The following is a 23456-nucleotide window of genomic DNA, read 5'->3' on the forward strand; positions in this document are numbered from 1 at the left end:
TTATGCTTCCTCTTCATCTGTTCCCAAAGCATAACATGCACATTTCTGCCACAAGACTCAAAGAATGGCATTTTGACTATTGGTATCTCTATTTTGCCCAAAAAACATGTATTCCTTGAAGGCAGAGGCACCCAGCCAGCCCAGGGTCGAGGCACAGAAAGAGCAGAAACCCAGAGCTTTAGCAGGCTCAGACTTGTGGTATTCCCTACAATTCGACCTTCTCCCCAAGCCTCTATGGTGCCCAGCTTTAGGCAGGCAAAGATGTTGCTAAATTGGTCCCTGACCATCCAAGATTACAAGACTCAAGAGCCAAGCTCCTACAGTATTAATACTATAGCCCATATCTGCACAGAAACAACATGGACAGCAGATAAGGGAGGACCCACTGAAATGACATGAGGCAAATGGAACCTTTGTGAAACTTGTTCCCTATGGACATCATTCTCATTCCTCATCTAGGACGTTTTACCTGCTTACAATCTTCTTAGAAAGAATCTTCACCTAATTAAAAAGTTTCACTATTTTTTTAATGTTTATCATTTAAATATGTTTGTTTATTTATTTTGGGGGAGAGAGAGAGCACATGCACGCAAGCTAGGGAGAGGCAGAGAGACGGAGAGAGAAAACCCAAGGCGGCTCCATGCTGTTAGTACTGAGCTTGACATGGAGCTCAAATTCACCAACTGTGTGATCATGACCAAAGCTGAAACAAAGAGTTGGTCACTTAACAGACTGAGCCACCCAGGTCAGCCATCCTTAAATGTTTATTTTTGAAAGAGCACAAGTTGGCGAGGGGAAGAGAAAGAGGGACAAAGGATTTGAAGTGTACTATGTGCTGACAGCAGTGAGCCCAATGTGGGGCTTGAACTCGTGAACTGCAAGATCATGACCTGAGCCAAAATCGGAGGCTCAACTAACTGAGCCACCCAAGTGTCCTCAAAGTTTCATCTGTTTAGAATTTCCACCTCACCATGCAGATAAGGTCTTACATACTTCAATGTCCAAATATATTAAGAAACAAGAGATAGTTACACTGCCTTTCAAAGGACAGCTAAAGGAAGAAGGTAATTATTGTTGATGGGATACCAACTCAACTATGTGCCCTGCAGTCGATGTTTTTATCTCACTGAATCCTTAAAGCAACCTTTACTCATTATGTAGTAAGAGAAAACTGAGGCTCATAGTTGATTCAACTCCTCCTAGCCCCAAATGTCCCTTTTCCTTCACTGCCAGGCCAACTTAAAAAAAAAAAACAAAAAAAAAAAACCTCTTTTGATTCAAAACATTTATACCTTCATTTTCACTATTTTATTTTCCTTTATAACTTCTGGTGAATTTTAGTTCTTTACAACAAATTAAAAAGAAAAAAACCTCCTCGGAACAAACAACTCTACTAGAGATTCTGACTCTTCTCTAGCAAACTACACTGTTTATGCTATAAAATAGTTCCAAAGTTCCAGTACTTGATAAGATGCCGAGAAAACAGAATTGATAAAACAAAACACTTCCCTCAAGGGGCACCTGGGTGCCTCAGTTGGTTAAAGCATCTCACTCTAGATTTCAGCTCAAGTCAAGACTCAAGGTTCATGGGACAGAGCTTTGTATTGGGCCAGTCTGGGCCGATAGCACAGAGCCTGCTTGGAATTCTCTCTGCACCTCCATTGCTCAGGCTTGGAGGCTCTTTCTCTCTCAAAAATAAATAAATAAACTTAAAACTCCCTCAAGGAAATTCCAGATACCTAAATTAGGCTAAAAATATTGAGCTATGAGGATCAACTTCTCTGTAAAATCCTGTGGCTATAGCCACATAAGAGCTAATGGAATATATATGAATTCTAACACAGAACAGAACAAATACTTGGACAACAAAGGTCTAAGCTGGCCTGAGAAACAAAGGGGATAAAGTTACCTTTTTTATATGTCCCATCCACTCCTTTGCCCATCTTATCTTTGCTGCTCACATCACCCTCCATGTATGGAAAGACTCGGGCCTGGTGTGTCCACAGATAGTCATTAGATCCAAAGAATAACACAGGGAACTCGCCAACATCATGTCTCATTTTATCAATATTGGAAGGTACAGCTCGAGGATGGCAGATCTCAGCTGGCCACCACCTGGGGGGAAAGGTGAAAACAAGCAAGGAAACCTTTACAAGACTGCAAAATAATTAGGAAACAACCTACTTTTTAGGGCAGGAATAAGGAATAACAATGTCTATCCATATTAAAGTCCAACCTAGCACATTTTTACAATCTTACTAGAGAACAAACAAGTCGTATGCGCTGAAAACGCCCACCTTCACAGATATACTCACGTATAAAGTTAGACTTTTATTCCACTTTAAGGAATCTATACAAGGAAACAGTAATTTAACAAGTAATAATTATCTCATAGATATGAACAAAGCTTTTGACTATAATGTTCACTGAAGTATTATCTTTAAGAATGAAAACCTGGACAACAATCTAAATGCTCAACAATAAGGGAATGAATGATAAAGTAATTATGGTACATGATACAATGAAATACAATTTGGCCTTAAGAAAATTATTAGGCATATAGGAAAATGACACCAAGAAATGCCCTCCAAAGTAAAATAAAATAAAAAGCATGTAAATTAATGCCTTACATGTCCACTTTAGGAAAACAATTTGGCATTAGCTATTTAGGGTGGAAACCCCTATCCTAGGGAAAACTCCTGTACATGTATACTAAAGAAGACTGACAAAATGCTCCAAACAGGAAAATGGATAAATAAACTTCATTATATCATTAAGACTGTATGAAAAATAAATGTAGAACAGCCAAGTATGAGCAACTGCACTAATCACTATAAATCTCAAGACTGTAATAGTGAATGAAAAAAGCAAGTAGTAGGAAAACATAGCATCAATTACTTTATGTAAAAGGTCTGTAACATGCCGAACAAAACATTATACATGTGGTAAACTTACAGCAAGGCAAAGGAATAAAAAACACGAAATTTGTACAGTGACTACTGCTAGGAGTAGGGCAACAGTATATTCAGAAAGGGTCATGGAGGGAGCCTCAAGTACCAGCAGTATGCTGTTTCTTTTAAAAAAAGGGGGGGGGCGATAATTTACTTTTACAGAAAAGTAAATCTCTGATTCTTTTAAATCATGCATGTTATGATATTCTTTTGTATATTCCATGATCAATAAAAATAATTTAAGAAAGAAAAGACAAAAAGTGGGTATACACTATAAGGCTAATTATTTTGAAGGAACATGCACTTTAATGTCTTCAAGTAAATATGCTCAAATATTAGCAATGTATCTTCTTGTTATGGGTTTTCCATTAATGAATTTTCTACAGGCAATATGTATTACTCCTATAATCACAAAACATAAAAGTTGTTTTTAATGATGAAAAATTAATGGGGGGTGCACCTTGCTTAATCAGAAAAATAAAAATTAAAAAAAAAAAGGGTTAAACACTGTATCTAAGATCCCAAGAAACAGAGGATGGTGAAAGAAAACAGCATTAGTCTCCTTCATGCTCACTCACCTGTATCGTCCAACTTTTACCCAGACAATTTCTCTGTAATGTGGCTTTTTGCCTGCCTTACAATCGTTGCAGTACCAGTTTCCTTCAGGAATATCAATGTTCAGGCATTCACGATGAAAAGCAGCAGGACAAGAATCACAGCACAGAAGGCTGCCTCCTGTGGGAATCAAAATCTGGCACTCAGAATCACAAGGCTGCATATCATGGCCCAGCTGAAACAGCTTTTGCTCCTAACCAATTATGTATCTCGCAGCTAAGGGCTTGGTAATTTAATTAGTAATTCAGAAAGGCTTTTCTAGAAGAGCATTTATTCCTTCTCCAATATTCTTATGAATCACCACCTCGGCGGTTTGTTAGATACACAATGACCAGAGTATGAAGAGCACAAATTTTAACTGATGTCAAATTTGAGCTCCAAAATCATATGACCTGAGGGAATTCATTTTTCTTGCTAAGGTATAATTTCCTCAATGATGTTTTTCCACAACCACATCTATTTCAAGACTAAATAAGTGAATAAATGGCCCAGAAGTGTTTGACACATACATAGTTTCCATATGGTCAGTTCCTTCCCTCTTTTTAAATTGCTAACTCTTTAATCATTTTTATGTTTGGTACTCTGACACCTATGGGCTCTTTTCAGAATAACATTTATAAATGCATAAACCTAACACATAGATTGGAAGAACACTGTTACATTAAAATATAATTATCAAAATGTTAGAACAAGAAATTAGAGTTGTATATATTTCCAATGCAAAAATAAAATCTAGCGGTAGTAATGATTGCAAAATATTTTAATGTATCTACAACAAATGAAGTATCTACGATTTTCACTATTGACAAAAGTTACAGGTACTAATGTAGTCTGTCGCCTACACTTCAGTTAAATATATGTTCTCCCTTCTCCATTGAGGTTTTCAGACACCAGGATAATTACATATATTGCAGTGACAAGGAATTTTCACTTCCTAAGGATTTTCAATTAGCATGCTTCAATTTATATGTCTGGAGCTGAAATCCTCATGGTTACAGATTGTAAAGAATTTCAGGTAAAAAGGAATCATATTAAGGGAATATAATAAATACCCTAGTATGTTAGGCCACAAATGAGCATGCTTCAAACATGCTAGACTCAAGCATATTAACTAACTCCAAGTCTCATCCTGAAGAGTTAGTGAAGCCTTAGCAAAGTATATGTTCATGTCTAACAGGTCTCAGACTTTCTGGCTTCATGACAACTTTATACTCTTGGAAATTCCCAAATAAATTTTGTTTATCTATGCTAAAAATATGGATATTTACTAAACAGAAATCAAAATTAAGAAAAATTTAAATTTTTATTAATTCATTTAAAAATACCAAATTCTGTTAAGATAAATTAAGCTTTTTGTAAAAAAACAATTTTTTTTCCTAAGTAAATGTTAATGGGGCTCAGTGTTTCACATGTTTTCAAGTGTTTTAAACTGAATTTGTTGCAATATGCTGTTTGGTTGAGGCATATGAAGAAAATCTGTTCTTTCACAGATATTTACAAAAAAGGGCTACTTTAATAACTACTAAGTATACAAATTCCTTCCTTGATACTTTCTATACACTAAAACTCCTTTAGCTGCAATGTCAAATATGAAATAATTTCAATAACTTCTAGTACTACATTAAAATTTATTGATCTGTCTTGCACTTGAATGGATCTTTTATATATGCATGGTTTTTTAACTTCATACATTGGTCATATGGAAAATAGTGGTTTACTGAATTGGGTACATCTTTCAAATGTTGATCTATTTCATTATATACATTGTAATATCAGTTGTTAATATCATGAAGATTTCACAATAATACTAAAAAGCTCTTAAACCTCAGGGTGATAGTTACCAGTTTTCCAAATTCTAATTTTCACTTAAGAACTCAAGTTTTGGGGCGCCTGGGTGGCTCAGTCAGTTAAGCCTCCAACTTTGGCTCAGGTCATGATCTCACAGTTCTTGGGTTCAAGCACTGCGTCAGGCTCTGTGCTGACAGCTCAGAGCCTGAAGCCTGCTTCAGATTCTGCATCTCCCTCGCTCTCTGCCCCATCCCCTATCTATGCTCTCTGTCTCAAAAATAAATAAAACATTAAAAAAAAAAAAAAAGAGCTCAAGTTTTGTAACTGCCAATGACATCTGTGGGTTTTCCATGAACAGACAGGCTCACTTTTATCCATTTTCAAGAAAATGTCTGACAAATATCCAAGTATGAAGAGCCATGGGTTGACACAGTAATTCTTAACAACTAAAACTGGTATTCCATGAACAAGGCAGCTGGTTCAGACTGCAACTCAACAGCACAAGTGCTTTAACTTAAGATAACCATCAGTATATAACACATCCATTTCACTTTACATGTACTTCCCATTTTATAATACAGAATATTAAAAACAATGTTCACTTGAGGGTTGACATTTAATAAAATTAATGATTATATACAAATAGTCTTACGTGAAACTTTTTTTTTAACTGACAGAGTGTGGTGACATAAAACACAAGGGGACTGCTTCTAATTGTATGGTTTAGAACTACTGCCTTGATTTGTGTTACGTGCCAGCAGTTTTACCCACTACTGGTTTTGAACCATCTGTACAAATACCAACAAATTATAAAGAGCAAGTCATATCTTATTATTATTTTGAAAAGGGTTGTGACTTCATGGAGGCCCCTGAAAGGGCCTCTGAGCTCTTACCCGTTCTGAGGATCAAGGACAGAAGGATGACAGATTACACTTTGAGAGCCGTTACTGCTGCAGCTACTAAGTTTTCTTGGAACCTCAGTTACCATTATGTGTACCCATTATTGGATTCAGCAGCTTTTCAGTTATGATACTCCATGTTAAGAATTCTATCACATGGGCACTCTCGCTCTAAACTGCCTTACTCATTTCATCCCACTCCGTGGTTAGAAATGGTCTAATGCTCAAACTGTTTCATGGTCTCATCTCCAAGAAAAGTAGAAAACTCTTGGAGCCTACACTTCAGCCTCCCTGACACCTGTTTTAATTCTAAGAGCAGAATTACAGAATGTTAATATTTAAAAATATTTACTTATTATTTTGAGAGAGAGCAAGTGAACGCACAAGTAAGTGGAGGGGCGCAGAGAGAGAGAGAGACAGACAGACAGAGACAGAGACTCCCAAGGAGACTCTGCACTGACAGTGCAGAGCCCAATGCGGGGCTCCATCCCACGAACTGTGAAATCCAAAATTGAGAGTCAGATAGTTAACTGACTGAGCCACCTGGGTACTCCCAGAATGTTATATTTAAAAGCTGTTAAAATACCAAAACTCTTGTCTTTAACTTTCTTCTAAACAAAATAAGGGTGGTATGACAAATAGAAAGCAATTTTTACAAGACAGTATTAATAAGGAGCAGGTATTAGAAGAACAAAAAGAATGTCCTCTTTACGAATTAAAACATCTCTATACCAAAGGCTTCCCCCTTTATCCATAACTGTACTTATCATTCTTCTCATTTATTCTATATTAGCAGCATAGTTTCAGGATCAAACTATGTCCTGTAAGTGTGTAATTTTCATGTTACATATAATCTTCTAAGAGCACAAAAAAAAGTCCAAATTGACCATTTTCAATCACATACAGCAGTTGAAAACCTTCTTTCATGGCTTTAGGGCTATTTACTATATCCAAATTTCTCAAGGATGTTCATTCAATTAGACACATTGACTTTTTTTAATTTTTTAAATGTTTTTATTTATTTTTGATACAGAGAGAGACAGAGCATGAGAGAGGGAGGGGCAGAGAGAGAAGGAGATACAGAATCGGAAGCAGGCTCCAGGTCCTGAGCTTAGGAGCACAGAGCCTGACATGAGGCTCGAACCCACGAATGTGAGATCATGATCTGAGCCGAAGTTGGAGGCTTAACCGACTGAGCCACCCAGGCGCCCCCACATTGACTTTTTAAATGAGTCCCTCAGAATATTCATAACCAGTCAAGTTTTCATAAAATTGCATACCAATAAGTATTAAAAAACCAAAAAGAGAAATTGTACCCCCTAAGCTACTAAACAACAAAATTTAGTCAATTTGAAAAGTAAGCAAGAAACTACATAAGAGAACTGGTATCACCCTCAACATCAGAATAAACAGTGAAGCAATATCCACAATAGTCTTAGAAAAAAAAACATGTAGCCTGTTTTATAGTAACCCAATGCATGCTTCCAGTATAAACACAAATGATGAATAGCCTCAAGCAGAGAATTAAGCAACTCTGGATGTTTCCTAGTTCAGTCAACCAAGAGAAAAATTAAAATACAGAAATCAGAATTATAAGCACCATAGTAAATAGACTAGTGATGATCACTAAATCATCCACTTACAAGAACTAGTAAAAATCAGGCTGTGAGGAATGGGAAGAAAATGTAGAAGCTTAACACTGACTCTATTAAGTACATTTTAAGTTGACGGAAAAAAGATACAAAATTTATTTTTCCTCTACTTTAGAACTTTTAGGAATATCTCTAACAATTAAGAAATACTTAACAGACGTTCATAAATTCCTTTACTTTCCTTTTATATTAATGAATGACTTAAAAGCCTCAATTGTACAATATAATACCATCTTCTAGAACTATTTGTATCTAGAGATACACCTCACATAGTTATAAATTTTTTTTGGTGGTAATGAGAACTTTTAAGACCTACTCTGTTTAGCAAGGTGCAAATACACAATACAGTATTGTTCACTGTAGTTACCATGGTGTACATTAAGTCCCCCAGACTTACCAATCTTCTAACTGGAAATTTGTACTGTTTCCAAGGGTGATTCTATTTCCTTTCCCTTGTCTTTTTCTTTGTTTCATTTATCATTTTAATAAAAATAAGCTCATTATTCAAAATAACAAAATAAAACTTCACCCTTATCAGGGAAAAACTCAAGTTTAAAAGTTCTGCTTTATTATCATAAATTCAGGACATTACATCCTAATATTTCCTCTATTGGCAATGTGAAGAAAATGATTTTTGTTGCACTTAAAATACTGTATTAATTTCTTTTTAGACTACTCATACATTAAGCAGTCATGTCTTACCTTCTGAACATACAAAACACCAGCTCACATTAACATGCTCATGATTTCGGCAGCCCCGCCGAGGGGTAAAGTGATTAGGACAGATGATACTATTAGATGCAAGGATCTTGGACCCAGCAGCCAGGCAAAAGTCATTGGCATGGTATGCCACAGGGCAACGGACACAGCGCATCAGACGACCTAAAATTACAAGAAGCAGGAATACCAGAGTAGCAGAAGAAAATCAAAGGGATTAAATATAAAAACAACATGAGTTATTGAAATCTCTTTGTCAGCACTGAGAAAATATCATAAACAGAAGGAAGCACTACTAGGATAAAGGATCATAAAACATAATTCACTATGAAAAAAGCTCAGTTGGGAGCTATGTGGTAAGTTGCCACAAAGAGTCAGATCTCACGACTGTTAAGTAAGCCTGCCTCACCAAGAAAAACCCTATTTAATTCATTGTCTGGACTCCTAGGAAACCTGGAATCAGCCTCAAACTAAATAGGAGGGATGTGCACAATCAAATAAGATAATAGGCCAGCTGGGGGGCGCCTGGGTGGCTCAGTTGGTTAAGCCTCCGACTTCGGCTCAGGTCAGATCTCACGTTCGTGGGTTCGAGCCCCACGTCAGGCTCTGTGCTGACAGCTAGCTCAGAGCCTGGAGCCTGCTTGAGGTTCTATGTCTCCTTCTTTCTCTGACCCTCCCCCTCTCATGCTCTGTCTCTCTGTATCAAAAGTAAATAAAACATTAAAAAAAAAAAGATAATATGCCAGCTGGAAGGGATAAAGACTAATAATATTGCTTGGTACTATGTGATTCTTACAGCTTGAACTTTAAGGTGAATGAACCCCTTCCAGATAAAATATGTCCTCTAACATACATCACCAACCAGAAACCATTACCAAATCAACTAAATGCATCTACAACAGCAACTGAAAATGGGAAGGTAAGCTGATGGCTAAATTGTAATTTTGATCAAGCAAGTTAAACTACTGTACTTAAGATTGATGAAATCTATAGGCCCAGGGAATCATATTACAAAAGGTACTTACAGTCTAATTAAAAGCAAAATTAAAACACTGCTATATTTTTCCTGCTCAATCCCTTATGGAGAAGTGAGGGCTCCTTGGGCACATAAGCATTTAGTAGTAGAGACACAATATTTGACATAGGAAAATTAGTAAGAGATCCTATTATTATTGAACAGAAATAAATGATTGTTTCCCCAATAGAACAGACCTAAAAACTTGAGTTTACCTACATCTACAGGCAGTTTTGAAAACCTTGGCTCTCAATCTAACTATAATGCAGGAAAGAGGTTTCCGGATAGAAGCTTCCATTAAAAAAAAAAAACAAAAAAACAAAACAAAAACCTTAGTTCTACCCTAAATTCATGCCTGAATGATATCACATCTGACAACCATAGATATAAAAGGTCCACAGGAAAAGAACACACTTTGGTCTAACAGAGTAGAGGGAGAAGACATGCAGCACAACATTTTCTCAAACTAAGTATCACATGAAATCCAAATATTTCAAACCACCACAGAACACTAGGACTCCACAGAATACGATGTGGGAACTGCTGGACTAGTCCATTATTCTCTCTCACACATAAAATGCTCATACGCTGACAAAAGCTAGAGAGGCCATGAAGAGACATGCCAGAGAGCACCTGGAAATACATATTGCCAATGGAAGCAAGGTTCTTATAATTAGACCGATCCATGTGAGAAAACCATACCTTTAGATGCAGAAACACTGGCTGGATTAGCAGCATGGCAGGTTATACAGATGTGGAGGGAGCACCGGAAGCCCTTGTTCTGCATAACAGTAGGTGGATATTTCTGGACACACTCTTCATGGTAAAACTTTCCACACAAGGGCAAAAGGCACCTTTTAACATCTTCCCCACTCTGCTTACAAACAAAACAGGTATGGATTCCTGGGAAACAAAAATAAAGTAATAAATTAATACCAACTCAAGAGCTCCTCCAATGTTAAAGCATTAGATGAAAGTTTGTAAGTACACAATTCTGTACTAGGTTCCAATATGAGGTATGTATATGCGTGTTGAGTATGTGCCGGGGGGTGGGGGTGATTCCCATACCACCAAGCAATTCTCCAATACCAGCTGGGTGTCTTACAATTCAATTTAATTCTGAGATTATATATCTGCATGTAACATCACACCCCACAGGTTAATGACCCAGTTCTACAAGACTGCCCTCGCCCCCATCTTCAGATGCCAGTCTCAAGTCCAAGTTGTCACCTATACTTCTGACTGGGTTCAGAGGTTCTCATGACCCTGTCTTCCTCAGGATTGATTAATTTGCTAAAATGGCTCACAGAACTTAGAGAAACATTTTTATTTACTCCATCACCAGTCTATAACTCATGAACAGTTAGATGAAAGATATGAATACAGCAAGATATGAGGAAAGGGTGTGGAGTTTTTATTCCCTCTCCAAGAGGCAAAACTTTCTTCTGAATCTCTACATGCTCACCAATCATTCAGAAGCTCCCTTTTAGGTTTTGATGGAAATTTAATTGCATAGGCATAGCTGACTAAACCTCTGGCCAGTGTGGACTGATTCAACCTCCAGCCCTCTTTCCTTGCCAGATACTAGGTGGGTAGGATGGAAACTTCTAGTCCTCTAATCAGGGTGGGTTCTCATGGCAATCAAGGCTCTATCCTTAGGCATGTCTTTCATTAACATAAAATACACACAAAGGACATCTTTATCACTCTCACCCCTTAGGAGAGGCCAAGGTCTTGGGAACTCTGTGCCATAAAGACCAAAATATAAATTTCTTAATATAAATCACAATATCAGAGTAAAGAACTTTCTACGAGACTGATTAGGATGAAAACATGAACCCAGTGAACAATCAATCACCACTGAGAAACTCTTGATAATACTTGCTTACCGATGTGACACAAGAACTGCATATTACCTATGAAGTATTCCTACCAGAAGAAAACTGACCTGAAATGAATTCAGCCTCTAGATCTAACTACAAGTTCCCAGGAAGTATGAAACAGGTAGAGGAAGACGTAAAAAGGACACCTCAAAGATGCAATCAACCAAATTTACAATGTGGAAAACTGAGCAGGACAAATGGCCATTATTTCAACAAATAAATGACAATGAGAAATAGAGTGGGAGTAGTAGTGTAGATTAAGAGAAATTTAAGAGACATCAAACAATACAATAAAGGAAATCTTATCTGGATCTTGATTCAAATGCTGTAAAAAGACATCTTTGAAACAAATGGGAAAAATTTTAAATGGGTCTGGGTACTGTATAATTTTGCTACACATTAGAGATATTTTTTTAAGTAGTAACTGTTAGATCTTTTGAAATGTATGGGTAAACAGAGGCAGAACACTGAGCTACTGAAGCTAAGTGATGAATAAAGGGGGATTCTTTACACTGTTCTACTTTTATAAATGTCTGAAGTTTGTTCTTTCTTTTTCTTTCTCTTTCCTTCCTTCCTTCCTCTTTCTTTTCTTTCTTTCTTTCTTTTTCGATGTTTATTTTTGAGTGAGAGACACCTTGAGTGGGGTGGGGCAGAGAGAGAAGGAGACACAGGATAAAAGTAGGCTCACTCTGAGCCTGTCAGCACAGAGTCCAGCAGAACTCACAAGCCCTGAGATCGTGACCTGACGCAAAGTCAGACGCTTAACCAACTGCGCCACCCCAGTACCCTGGATGTCTGAGGATTTCTGTAATACAAAGTTTAAGGAATAAAAAAAAAAGGTACCTTTCTCTGAGAAGCAATAAAATATAAAGGAAAAAGCCCAGAATTGAGAGACAGATCTGAACATGAATCTTGCCTTTGACATGTGCTGGAAATAGAAGCTCATTAAAATAGCCCACCTCACCTACAAATAGTAAATTCACCCAGCCAATCATGATTTTAGGAAAAACTTTTAATTATGCATTTGTAAAGAAGCAAACTACTTACTGCCTAATGCTGAGTAACTGGCAGCCAATATTAGATTAGAATAACCTAAACTACAGGGCAGTCACTCCACATCAGGAAAATAGGATGAGCCACCAACACTAAGAAATGACTCCTTTATTCTTACTCTATTCATCTTTACTAAAACCAGAGTAATATTTCCTATCCTCAAATATAGTAACTCTTTACCTTAGGTCATATACAAAAACTAACTCAAAATAGACCATAGACCTAAATGGGAAACCTAAAACTATAAAATTTTCTTTAGAAAAAAAAAAAAAAAAAAAGCTTTGTGACATTGGATTACGAAGATTTCTTCAATTTGACACCAAAGCAAAAGACCAAACTAATAAAATGAACTTCATGAAAATTAAAAACTGCTCTTCAAAAGACACCATTAAGGAAATGAAATACCAACCCATAGATTGGAAGAATAATTTTAGAAGTATGTAGCAGATAAAGAACTTGGGTTCATAATATACAACAGGCTCTTAAAACTCAAAAGTAAGAAAATAAACCACCTAATTAAAAAAAAAAAAAAAAGATTTGAACTGACACTTCATCAAGATGACAAAAAAGCACATTAAGATGCACAGGGGAGCATGCGTGGCTCAGTTGGTTGAGCATCTCACATCAGCTCAGGTTATGATCTTATGGTTCCTGAGTTTGAGCCATGCTGTCAGAGCATAGCCTGCTTTGAATCCTCTGTACCCGCCTCTCTGCCCCTCCCCTGTGTGCACTCTCTCAAAAATAAACATTAAAAAATGTTAAAAAAATACATGTACAAATAAAAATAAAAAATATATACAAATATCATTTGTCATTAGGATTTGTACATGAAAATCACAATGAGGGAGAACCTGGGTGGCTCAGTGGGTTAAGCATAGGACTCCTGATAGCAGCTCAGGTCATAATCTCATGGTTCATAGGATGGAGCCCTGCATTAGGCTCCACACTAACAGAGTGGAACCTCCTTGGGATTCTCTCTCTCTCAAAATAAATACTTAAAAATAAAACCACAATGAGATACCACTACACATCTTCAGAAGGGCTGAATTTAAAAAGACTGAAATACCAAGTGCTGATGAAGATGTGGAAGAACTGAAACTGTCATGCATTACCAACTGAAATTTAAAATGGTGCAAACACTTTGCGCAACAGTTTGAATGTTTCTTAAAAAAATTAAACATATACCTACCATGCCATTCCACCCTTACGTATTTACACAAGTAAAAAGAAAATGTGTCCATCCAAAGACTTGAATGTTCACAGCAGCTTTATTAGTAATACCCCAACCTAAGAACAACCCAAATGTATATCAATAGATGAATGAATAAACCAACCATGATATATCCATACAATGGCATATTACCCAGCAATAAAAAAGAATGAACCTGTGACAATGTTGTTCAATCTCAAATTAACTACGCTGAAGGATGGTTTCACAGGTGTTATATATGCACACAGACATATATATGTCAAAACTTATCAAACTACACTTTGTGCAGTTTATTGTACCTCAACTATACCTCAATAAAGCTATTTTATGATAGAGAATGAACTACTGATACACATATTAACATAGACGAGCATCAAAAACATTACTGGACCCAGACACAAAAAACTATATACATTCTGTTCCACTTATATATATGAAACTCTTAAAAAGGACAAATTTAATGTGTAGTAACAGGAAGCAGATCATTGTTTGCCTGAAATAAGATTTGGGGGAGTGATGGAGAAAAGGATCAACTGTTATAAGTACAAGGGAACCTTCTGAAGTGATGGAAATGTTCTACATCTTCATTGTGGTTGTAGTTATACGGGTGTATATACATTTTATCAAAACCTATAAAAACCTATATGAATGAATGAATTTCATAGTAGGTAAATTATACTTCAGTGAGGCTAATTTACAAAAATAGCTTTGCCTTAACTTGGTCAGAGAATATCACATTATAATAAAGATAAGACCAGTGGGGCATGTTGGGGGGCTCAGTCAGTAAGGCATCCAACTTTGGCTTAGGTCATGAGCTCGCAGTTCACGAGTTCAAACCCCACACTGGGCTCTATGCTGACAGCTCAGAGCCTAGAGCCTTCTTCAGATTGTCTCCCTCTCTCTCAAAAATAAAATAAAACATTAAAAAAAAGAAAAATATAAGACTAGCAAAACTGGATCATTTGCACAAAAGGCAAGCTCTAAGATTAGGATAAAAGATACGTGCATACCAAAACATTTTCCCCCCAAGTTTCATTTATAAGACTAGATGGCACTATTTTCCATAATGACCAAAAATGCACCATGCAAGAGGCAAAATGACCCACAACTATCTTGTCTTCCAACTCTTATTTGCATACTGCTAAAAGTAATAGTAGAAAGATGAGATAATGTGATAGAGCCACTTATTTACAGACCAAGTTAATTCTGTCTCTTATTCCCACAGGAGTTATTCTAAACCTACACTCTAACCTTCAAGCAAGAGACCACCTTTCCTCATCATTCTTACCAAACTAAGGAAAAACTTCGGCTTCCTTCTTCTGCCCCACCACTTCAAGGAACATTCCTGTTTTAACTTCTTGCCTCTTCTAAATTATTCTCTCCTGTCTAACTGTACTCCACTAATTATTCCCTCTCCTTTTACAAGAATTTCTCTATGTGGTTTTTAAACCTTAACCTACAAACACTCAAGACATTCTTCCTCTTGACCCTATAATATCCTCCTTTCAACTACTGCCCCCTTTCCCATGGATATCAGGCTTCTGTAAGAAATACTGTATGCTGCTAACCAGTCACCCTTCAACCTGGTTTAGTATGGCACCCTCTGGCAAAAACGTCAAGCCTCTTCCCACTGCCAAATACAACAGCCTTTTTGCAGAACCGCCCTGGTCTCTCTGCCACATCTGCTGCTGCTTATGACACCTCACTGTCCCTGGCTTCATGGCCAATCTCTGACTAGCTCCTCCTCACCTTCTAGTAGTTCTTCTACACAGGCATCCCCTAAGTAGCGTTGTCAGCTAGCTTCTTACGCTACACATGCTTTCTTTGTGGGCAGGATCATTGACACTGATGGTTTTAATGACTTAGGAGTGAAATAGCTGTCATCCCCCATTTTTTTTAATTACATAAATGCTGTTAACATTCACATATAATGCTGAAGAAAGAACAATCTCCTTAGCATAGCCTGTGAGGTACTTTACAGGCTAGTTCCATCTGACCATTCTTATTTTCTGGCCCAATCTCTACTGAGCCAGAATAATTCTCAAAATAGGTCTTTCTTTTTTTGGTAAACAGTTTTGTTGATATATGATATACACACAGAAAAGTACAGCATCCTAAGTGTATAGTTCACAAATAACGATAAAATAAACTCATTTATGTAAGCACCACTCAGCTTAAGAAATAGAAAACACGGACAGTAATCCAGAAACCCTCCTTGTCACTATCAATGCCTCTTCTCTAAAATATCTTAAACTCTAAACACCCAAAGCCTTCTACTTTAATTATTGGACCTTCTGTCTCCCCCTCCCTACACCAATGTCCATGTCTCTCTTAAAGTCAAGCTCAGTTATTTTTCTCTGTGGCACTGGTTCATCTTTGTTTACATATCACTTTAAATGTATCTCTACTGTAATACTTTTGCATCATTATTATACCATTCAGTCATTATTCACTTGGTATTCTTTTCTACAGGCAAAGATCACAAAGCACCTATCTGTGTCTGTAGCAACTAGTTCAGTATTGCCACAAAAACAGTGTATCCAATAAATGTTGGGAATTTTTCCTGAAAAACTTAAAACTCAAACCATCTTTGGAAGAAGACCCTTCTATATCTACTTCACCTGTGCGACATTCATTGCAGATAAATTTTCCTCTCGGCATCTCAGTTAATCCAAGGCACTCCAGGTGGAAAGCCCCACAGCACTGAGCCTCACATAACAGCAGTTCACCCAGTTTCTCACAGTTCTGTTAAGAGAAAGAAGACAGGTATGTCTATGGAAAAAGGATTTTTAAAGTCTCAAGCAGAAGACCTTCATGATGGCAAAGATTAAGTAGCAGCTTTCTGGAAAGCAGAAAGCCCTCTCTTTATTCAGCCAATGTTTAGTGATTAACTCCTCTATGCCAGGTACCACAGTGTCCCCTGGCTTTCACGGTTCATATATTCTATAAATAGAAAATATAAGTAAACAAACAGGAAACATGCCAAATAATAAGATTAGGTAGAGAATTCAAATAGTTATTTTGGATTGGACGATTAGGAATAGCCTCTCAGAAAGGGTTCTGAACTACAAGTCAGTCACATGATCAAACAGGAAGCCCAGTACAGAAAGTCCACAGATAGGAAAAACTATGTCATGTCTAAAAATCATAAGGAAAATCAGTGGACTAAAGTGAACAAAAGTTAGAAGTGGTAGAAGATGAGGTAAGAAAAAGGAAACAGCCTGATTGTGTGGCCTTACACATTATGGTGCAGCTTCAGATTTTATTGTTTTTACAAAGATGTACCATTAGAGGGCTTTACGAAGCGAAGGCTAAAATAAAATACTCATTTAAAAACTACATGGAAAATAAGTTCAAGAATGAGATATGTGAGAACAGTATCAAAGAGCCAATCAAGGAAGCTACTATAATAGTTCAAGCAAGATTAGCTAGACATGGGTTGTAAAAGAGACCCAAAAGCGCTCTACTCAAGGTCTGAACAACCTTTGAGATACATCTACAACCATCTCAGAGAAGTCACCTTTCTAAGATGATCTCATCTAAGATAGGGTGCCATTTTTGATTAGGCCTTAAGAAATAAAGATCTGGGTCTGTTTTAAAACACTGTAAGATTTGTGAAAGTTCTACAAATTCTCAACATTTGTTACTTTTATCCCTCTAACACCCAAACTTGTTTCCCCATACTGATTAGCAGAAAAATATAAAAATGACAAAAAGTCTTATACTTATTATGTAAGACAAGAAAGAGGAAAGGTGATTAGGCGGCCTAATATGTTTACGAACCCAAAAAACAGAACTGGTCTTGGCCACTTAACATCATAACTTAATAAACAAATGAGTAGGAGAACTTTGGGGGGAAAGCCAGAGGTAGCCAGGGATTAAGAGCAGACAGATCTCAATGTCTTAATCAACCTATAGTATAAATTAGTCTTATTAAACTTTGTCTATTCCATTATCCTCTATTCACACAGAAACTGAAAAATGCCATGTTTTGTATAGTCACAGTACCAGTGATACCAGCTTTTATGTACAATAAACAAATTTCTTTTCATCATTTAAACAGGACAACTTCAATTATAATACATAGCAAAGATTAATGTTTTCAAATTAACCAAATGTTATGGACTAACCTTTAATTGAGATGACTATGTAATTCATTTTTCAAATTGGTAACCATGTTAGTGAAAGTACATGATATTAATAAATTAATATATTATATATATTTTATGTAATATATTATATATAAATAAAATAAATCTGATTTATTTTATTTAAAATAGAGTGAACCAAAAAGATTTAAAAAAAGAGTGAACCAAACAATGCAGAGCCTTAAGGCCACTATACCTTTAACCATTTTTTATTGATAATCATGTGGGCGTACAATCTCTAAGGACTAACACTGTGTTTGCGTGCTCATTTGAATATGATCACCCTTTTTTATGTAATAGTGAAAATGAACAAAGGAACCAAGTTGAAATTCTTGTTCATCACAGCATATTCTGGGCGTGGGCCATTTTTATTTTGTAGCTGTTTCAATTAGAAAAGAGGGGAAAAAACCCAAGTACCATCATTTTTTAAATATACCAGCTTCCAAGAATTTATACAGGTAAATCAAGCCCATAAAAAGAAAGCATAATCAAAGCATCCATTTAAGTGACTCTACTCTTGAGTCTGATAAAGGCTCTTTACACAGAGGCATCACAACATAGTGGTTAAGTCTCTAAAGCCAGAGTGCCCGGGTTTCAATCCTGGCTTCGCTGTGTGGCTATAAGCAAGCTATGTTACATATTTATGCCTCAGTTTTCTTGTCTATAAAAGTAAGGGTAATAGTGGCAATCTACTTTACAAGACTGTTATGACTGTATTACGCAACTTAAAGCAATGGAACCTCTTGACACATAGTAGGCACTATAAAAATACTTATTAAGAGATGAAAAAGGCTTCTCTTAAAAGACAAGCAAGCAATGAAAATACAAGTGGGCAACATCTTCTACCTGACAAACATTCTCCTTGAGTGCAGCTCCTCCACCTCGTTCGCCCTGCAGCTTTTTAGATGCCGGCATCCCATGATCGTTCTCTACACCCTCCTCAATGGTCTCCTTAGGGCTTGCAGCCGTTCTGTGTGTCATCAGTTCTCCCTTGCAGAGAAAAAATAATGTCCCATATCTGTATTATTCATGTCTCCTCCATCTGACCCCCGCCCTCTGGGCTGCTATTTGTCTAGCCATTAAGCACTTACAGATGTTCAGCCAATCACGCGGGCGGACTGCATGCAATGTTAGTTCTAACCCTGCTGTGATTGGGCGGGTAGTGGGCGCCTCATGCCCTGCCACTAACTGCTCTGAGGCTGTTCCACTGGAACTTTTTGAGCTGTTCCATTTTAAGGTTTCACTAAGGGAGAGAAAACATTCTTAAGTTTATTTGATTACTTATTTGTCCTTCCAAGATCAGTGTTTCCTAAATAATGCCCACCTTGGGCATTCTATTCAAATTATCCTGGAAAGAAACACTCTGTATCATAATGTGTAATGCTGACTTGACTTGTTCTAATTCTCTTTTGAGTTGAAAAGCCAGAAAGCATCAATGGCTGCATTGATGCCTTATAAGGAAATGGTTTTAAATCTACCTTTGTTTCCTTAAAGTCAATGTTTACAAATATTATTCTAAAATTAGGCAGATGTCGGTTTCAAGAAATAAGTAAATGAGTTTCCTTCCCCTCTAATCATAGCAGTCTCAACTATTGAAGGGCAGTATGAAAGTTCACTCAGACTATATGGTTACTTGGCATTGTGCTCTTTGGTTGTAGAAAAAGCTTACTTTGGATGAAACAGTTATAAAATTCATCAGACACCTAGAGCATAGGATGTTAAAGATCATACCCATAGTTGCCATAAATTGTCTTCCCTGACTTTTACTAGCATCAGGCTCTCCTTTTACTCCAGGATTCCCTATAGCTTTTCATTAGCTGTTTCAGTTGAACATTATTCTTAACTCAAGGGAAAGAGGGACATGGCCTCTACTGTGAAAAGTAGATCTGCTTTGGAAGGTTAAAAGATGAGGAACTGAGTAATACCTCTGAACCTGGAGCTTCTTTTGATGAGTCATCATTTTTCATTTTTTTACAATGCACCTTGGCCGTACCATGCCTCTGTCGTTTTCGCTTCCTAGGTTTATCAAATATCTTGGTAGTGCCTATGACAAGAAAACAGGTATTACCTCCTGACTAATCACTTACATGTCCAAGAACTCCTATCCTCAACTAAAAGGACCTCATAGAATTATGGAATGTTAGAGCGAAAAACCAATCAAAACCCATTTAATTCCCCAACTTGGTACATGAGGAAAAAAGGCACAGAGAGGGGGAGATTTACCCATGACTATATAATTAGTTGGGAAAATATCTACACATACATAAATTCTGCCTCATACACATTAAATAGTAAATGTATAAGTAGGTTAAAACAATTTCATTTTACATGATTGAAATGAAAAACTTTGTAATTCCTCAAAGGACTTTAATATCCTATAGATGGGGAGGAAATACATTTAGTAGTCAGGAAAAGATACTAAAACCCGACCTCCACAATTAAAGTCAGTAAATTATAGCAGTATATAATTTAAGGATTAAGATGAAAAGCCGAAATACATAACATCTAGCTTGAGGAAAGGGGGGGGAATCTCCCCTAATACATTCAGTAGCTTAAAGGATATTCAGCAATGGTACTATAACCTTCAACATTCAACAATTTAAAATATCTGGCATATGTACAATATGAAATTCCAGTCTCTCCCTCATTGTTATAGAAATATCAAGGAAGCTGAAGTAATACTTCATAAAATATTCCAGGATAATTAGGCTAGGTATCAACATGAAGGCTGGACTTTGGAAAATTGGAAAACTGACTTAGTGCTCTCTTCTTGGGACTGCCTGATAGAGATGGGGAAGCTCTGCTCTCAAAGCTGCTGACTGCCTATAACTAAAAGAATAACTAATAGAATAGCAGAATCAAGTTTCAAGAATCAAAATTCTCAGGAGTTGAAATAGATGAAATTTATAAAAGACAAAGTACAAGTTTTAGGTTTTACAAAAACTGGAGTACAAAAGTATAAAACAGAACTGATATTTTGAGGGTTTTTTTAAAGCAAGCAAACTGACTAAATCTATGAAATTATATTTGGACACAAGATTAACCTAAGTGAACATACTGCTATCTGTACTTACTTTCTAGAAAACTTAATAATCATGGGTCACATTTAAAGATGTGCTCATTTAAGATCATATGCAATATAACCTTCCCGTGATACCGTCTGCTCGCACATCTGATGCTGTGTGCTCAAATCTGGCTAACATTTCAGATATGACAGTAATCGATAAATGGCAATGGCAGAAGAATGATCAAAGTAACAGAAAGAGTTGGCATATAGAAAATGTGGGGTCTATAACAAGATTGTAGTGTGGCAATGAACGTGGTCAGGTCTGGATTTAGATCTCCCAACTCTGCCACCTCTTTCATCTTCACATTACTCTATATAGGGATAGTATGGATAATACCCTAGTTCTCGATAATGCTTTAGATGGATTAGAAGTTAACCGTCCTAAGCAAAAGAACTGAGCAAATGACCTAATAGAGTAAATGCTCAGATACTGTTTTAGTACCTGTTACTCAATAAAGAGCTGTCCATTCCCCCAATAGGCAGAACCAAGATTACCGAGTCTAAGTTTCAAGAGTCAGATTCAAAAACAATATAAAAGATTTCTAAGCCCTTAAGAAGCAACCACAATGGACCAGACTGAACTGTAAGCTCCCCTTTTCAAGCATATACTCACTCAGCAAAGATTATAGATGGGGGGACCAAAAAAAAAAACCCCAAAAAGCAAACACAGAAAACAAAAACAAACTAAGACTATTTGAGAAAGACTGGCTTAGATGACTTGTAATTTACCTCTCAACTCACATTCCATTATTTTCTGTCCTATAGAATAAAAATTGAATCAAAGCCAAGAAAGTATTGATAGAGTAAGAGAACCTTCTAATAAGAAAATTAAGTAGCTCATTTTTCTCTATTTTTCCTACCAATTCCTTACTCTAATAGAATTCTAATTCCAGGATTCTAAATTCCAAATACATATTTCTAATTTCAGCATGAAGCTGAAGATGACCATCCAATTTTTTAGTGTCAGGCATTCTACTGGGAAGCATATTTTAGACAAACAAGTCTTTTTTTTTTTTTAAGTTTACTTATTTATTTTTAAGTTAATCCCTACACCCAATGTGAGGCTCAAACTCACTACTCTGATATCAACAGTCACTTGCTCTTCCAACTGAGCCAGCCAGGAGCCCCTTGGGCAAACAAGTCATAGAAGTTGCAACCTCAGTGGTTGTGTTACATATGTAATATATGTAACAACTTTTCTAGTTAGCTGACAAAGTGCTTCATGGTTGTTTCTGCATTACATTTTCTCAAACATTTAAATCTCAAAAATACGCACCTCCACCAAACTCTTTAGAATGAGATGCAGCACGTGATTCATTAATGTCATTCTCCAAGTGACCAGCTTCATAACACTACAAATAAATAGAATGCAACAGGTTTACAAAAGAATAGAAAATAAACCCTTTACATTATATGCCAAAAGTTGAACAGTCTATTATCACAGATACAGAAATCCTGGCTGCATTAAAAGTAAAAAACAAAAAAAAAGCAAGCAAGCAAGCAAGCAAGCAGTATAACAGTAATGGATTGAACAGAAACTACATGGGCAAAGACATGAGATAAAACACAACAGCAACAAAAACACAACTCCACAAGACTCATACAAACACATACTCCTTTAAAAATAGGGGATAAGAGGTGGGTGGGCTTATGCAGCAACTCCCAATATGTCAAGCAGATACAGAACGGTGCTCTGAAGTGACCAAGAAACCAGACCCATGATCTCTGTTCTATTCCATACCACCCTATATTTAAAAACTATCTTCTTAAAACTGCATTTATAGCCATTATTTTTACAAAACCTATTTATTTGTTGAATTCTAAGTATTAAAGAGCTCTGAATCAGTGCTCACTTCAGCAGCACATATACTCGAATGCTCTGAACCATAGAATGTCTTTCTGCTATAAGTGGCTGAAGGTTAATGTTAATGAAAGCAACGTTAAAATTCAAAACAAAACACTTAAATATCAAGAGTAATTTCTTGCATGTTTTATTTCCCTACTAATAACGTCTGTGTAAATTAGTGCCAGCCCAAGAAAACATCTCCTACAATAAAAATATTCTTCAACATGACTGTAAAAACAAAATTAAGTGCCAAAAGAAAGTCAACATAATGGATGCTATTCTTGCTGTAAAAGTCCTAAAGCTTGGAGTGAAAACAAGATAAAATACAGCAGCAAATTTAAAAATGCTCACTATATAGATTAATCAAACCATCATTCAATGTATGTCAATTAAATATCAATAAAACAGGGGTGAGGGGAATCATTCACTTAATTGGCCCAAATTCTGATTTTCTTTAAAATTTGTCATTATCCCGCCTCCAGCAGTGATGCCATAGCCTTACATAATTCATCTTGTATAATACTACTAAATTTATCAACTGATTGCAAATGTCCCTTCCACACTCAAAATACTCAACTGAATCCCAGTTTCCCTGTGGCCCTTACAATCTAC

The 23456-nt window shown here is 36.5% G+C and overlaps 1 protein-coding gene across 6 annotated transcripts in view; it reads right to left on the bottom strand.

Moving 5' to 3' along the window:
- NSD1 (nuclear receptor binding SET domain protein 1) overlaps nt 1-23456 on the bottom strand; it is a 137724-nt gene that overhangs the window by 23013 nt on the left and 91255 nt on the right. For all 6 annotated transcript variants that reach the window (XM_029942769.1, XM_029942771.1, XM_029942767.1 and 3 more), the window contains exons 9-16: nt 22275-22350; nt 19857-19975; nt 18778-18921; nt 16405-16528; nt 10340-10540; nt 8608-8787; nt 3530-3686; nt 1910-2115 (exon numbers count right to left, since the gene is read on the bottom strand). In XM_029942769.1, coding sequence (XP_029798629.1) covers nt 1910-2115; nt 3530-3686; nt 8608-8787; nt 10340-10540; nt 16405-16528; nt 18778-18921; nt 19857-19975; nt 22275-22350 — 1207 coding nt within the window. The remainder of the gene's footprint in view (nt 1-1909; nt 2116-3529; nt 3687-8607; nt 8788-10339; nt 10541-16404; nt 16529-18777; nt 18922-19856; nt 19976-22274; nt 22351-23456) is intronic.

This window comes from Suricata suricatta, chromosome 6, assembly GCF_006229205.1.
Source record: "Suricata suricatta isolate VVHF042 chromosome 6, meerkat_22Aug2017_6uvM2_HiC, whole genome shotgun sequence".
Classification (NCBI taxonomy): domain Eukaryota; kingdom Metazoa; phylum Chordata; class Mammalia; order Carnivora; family Herpestidae; genus Suricata; species Suricata suricatta.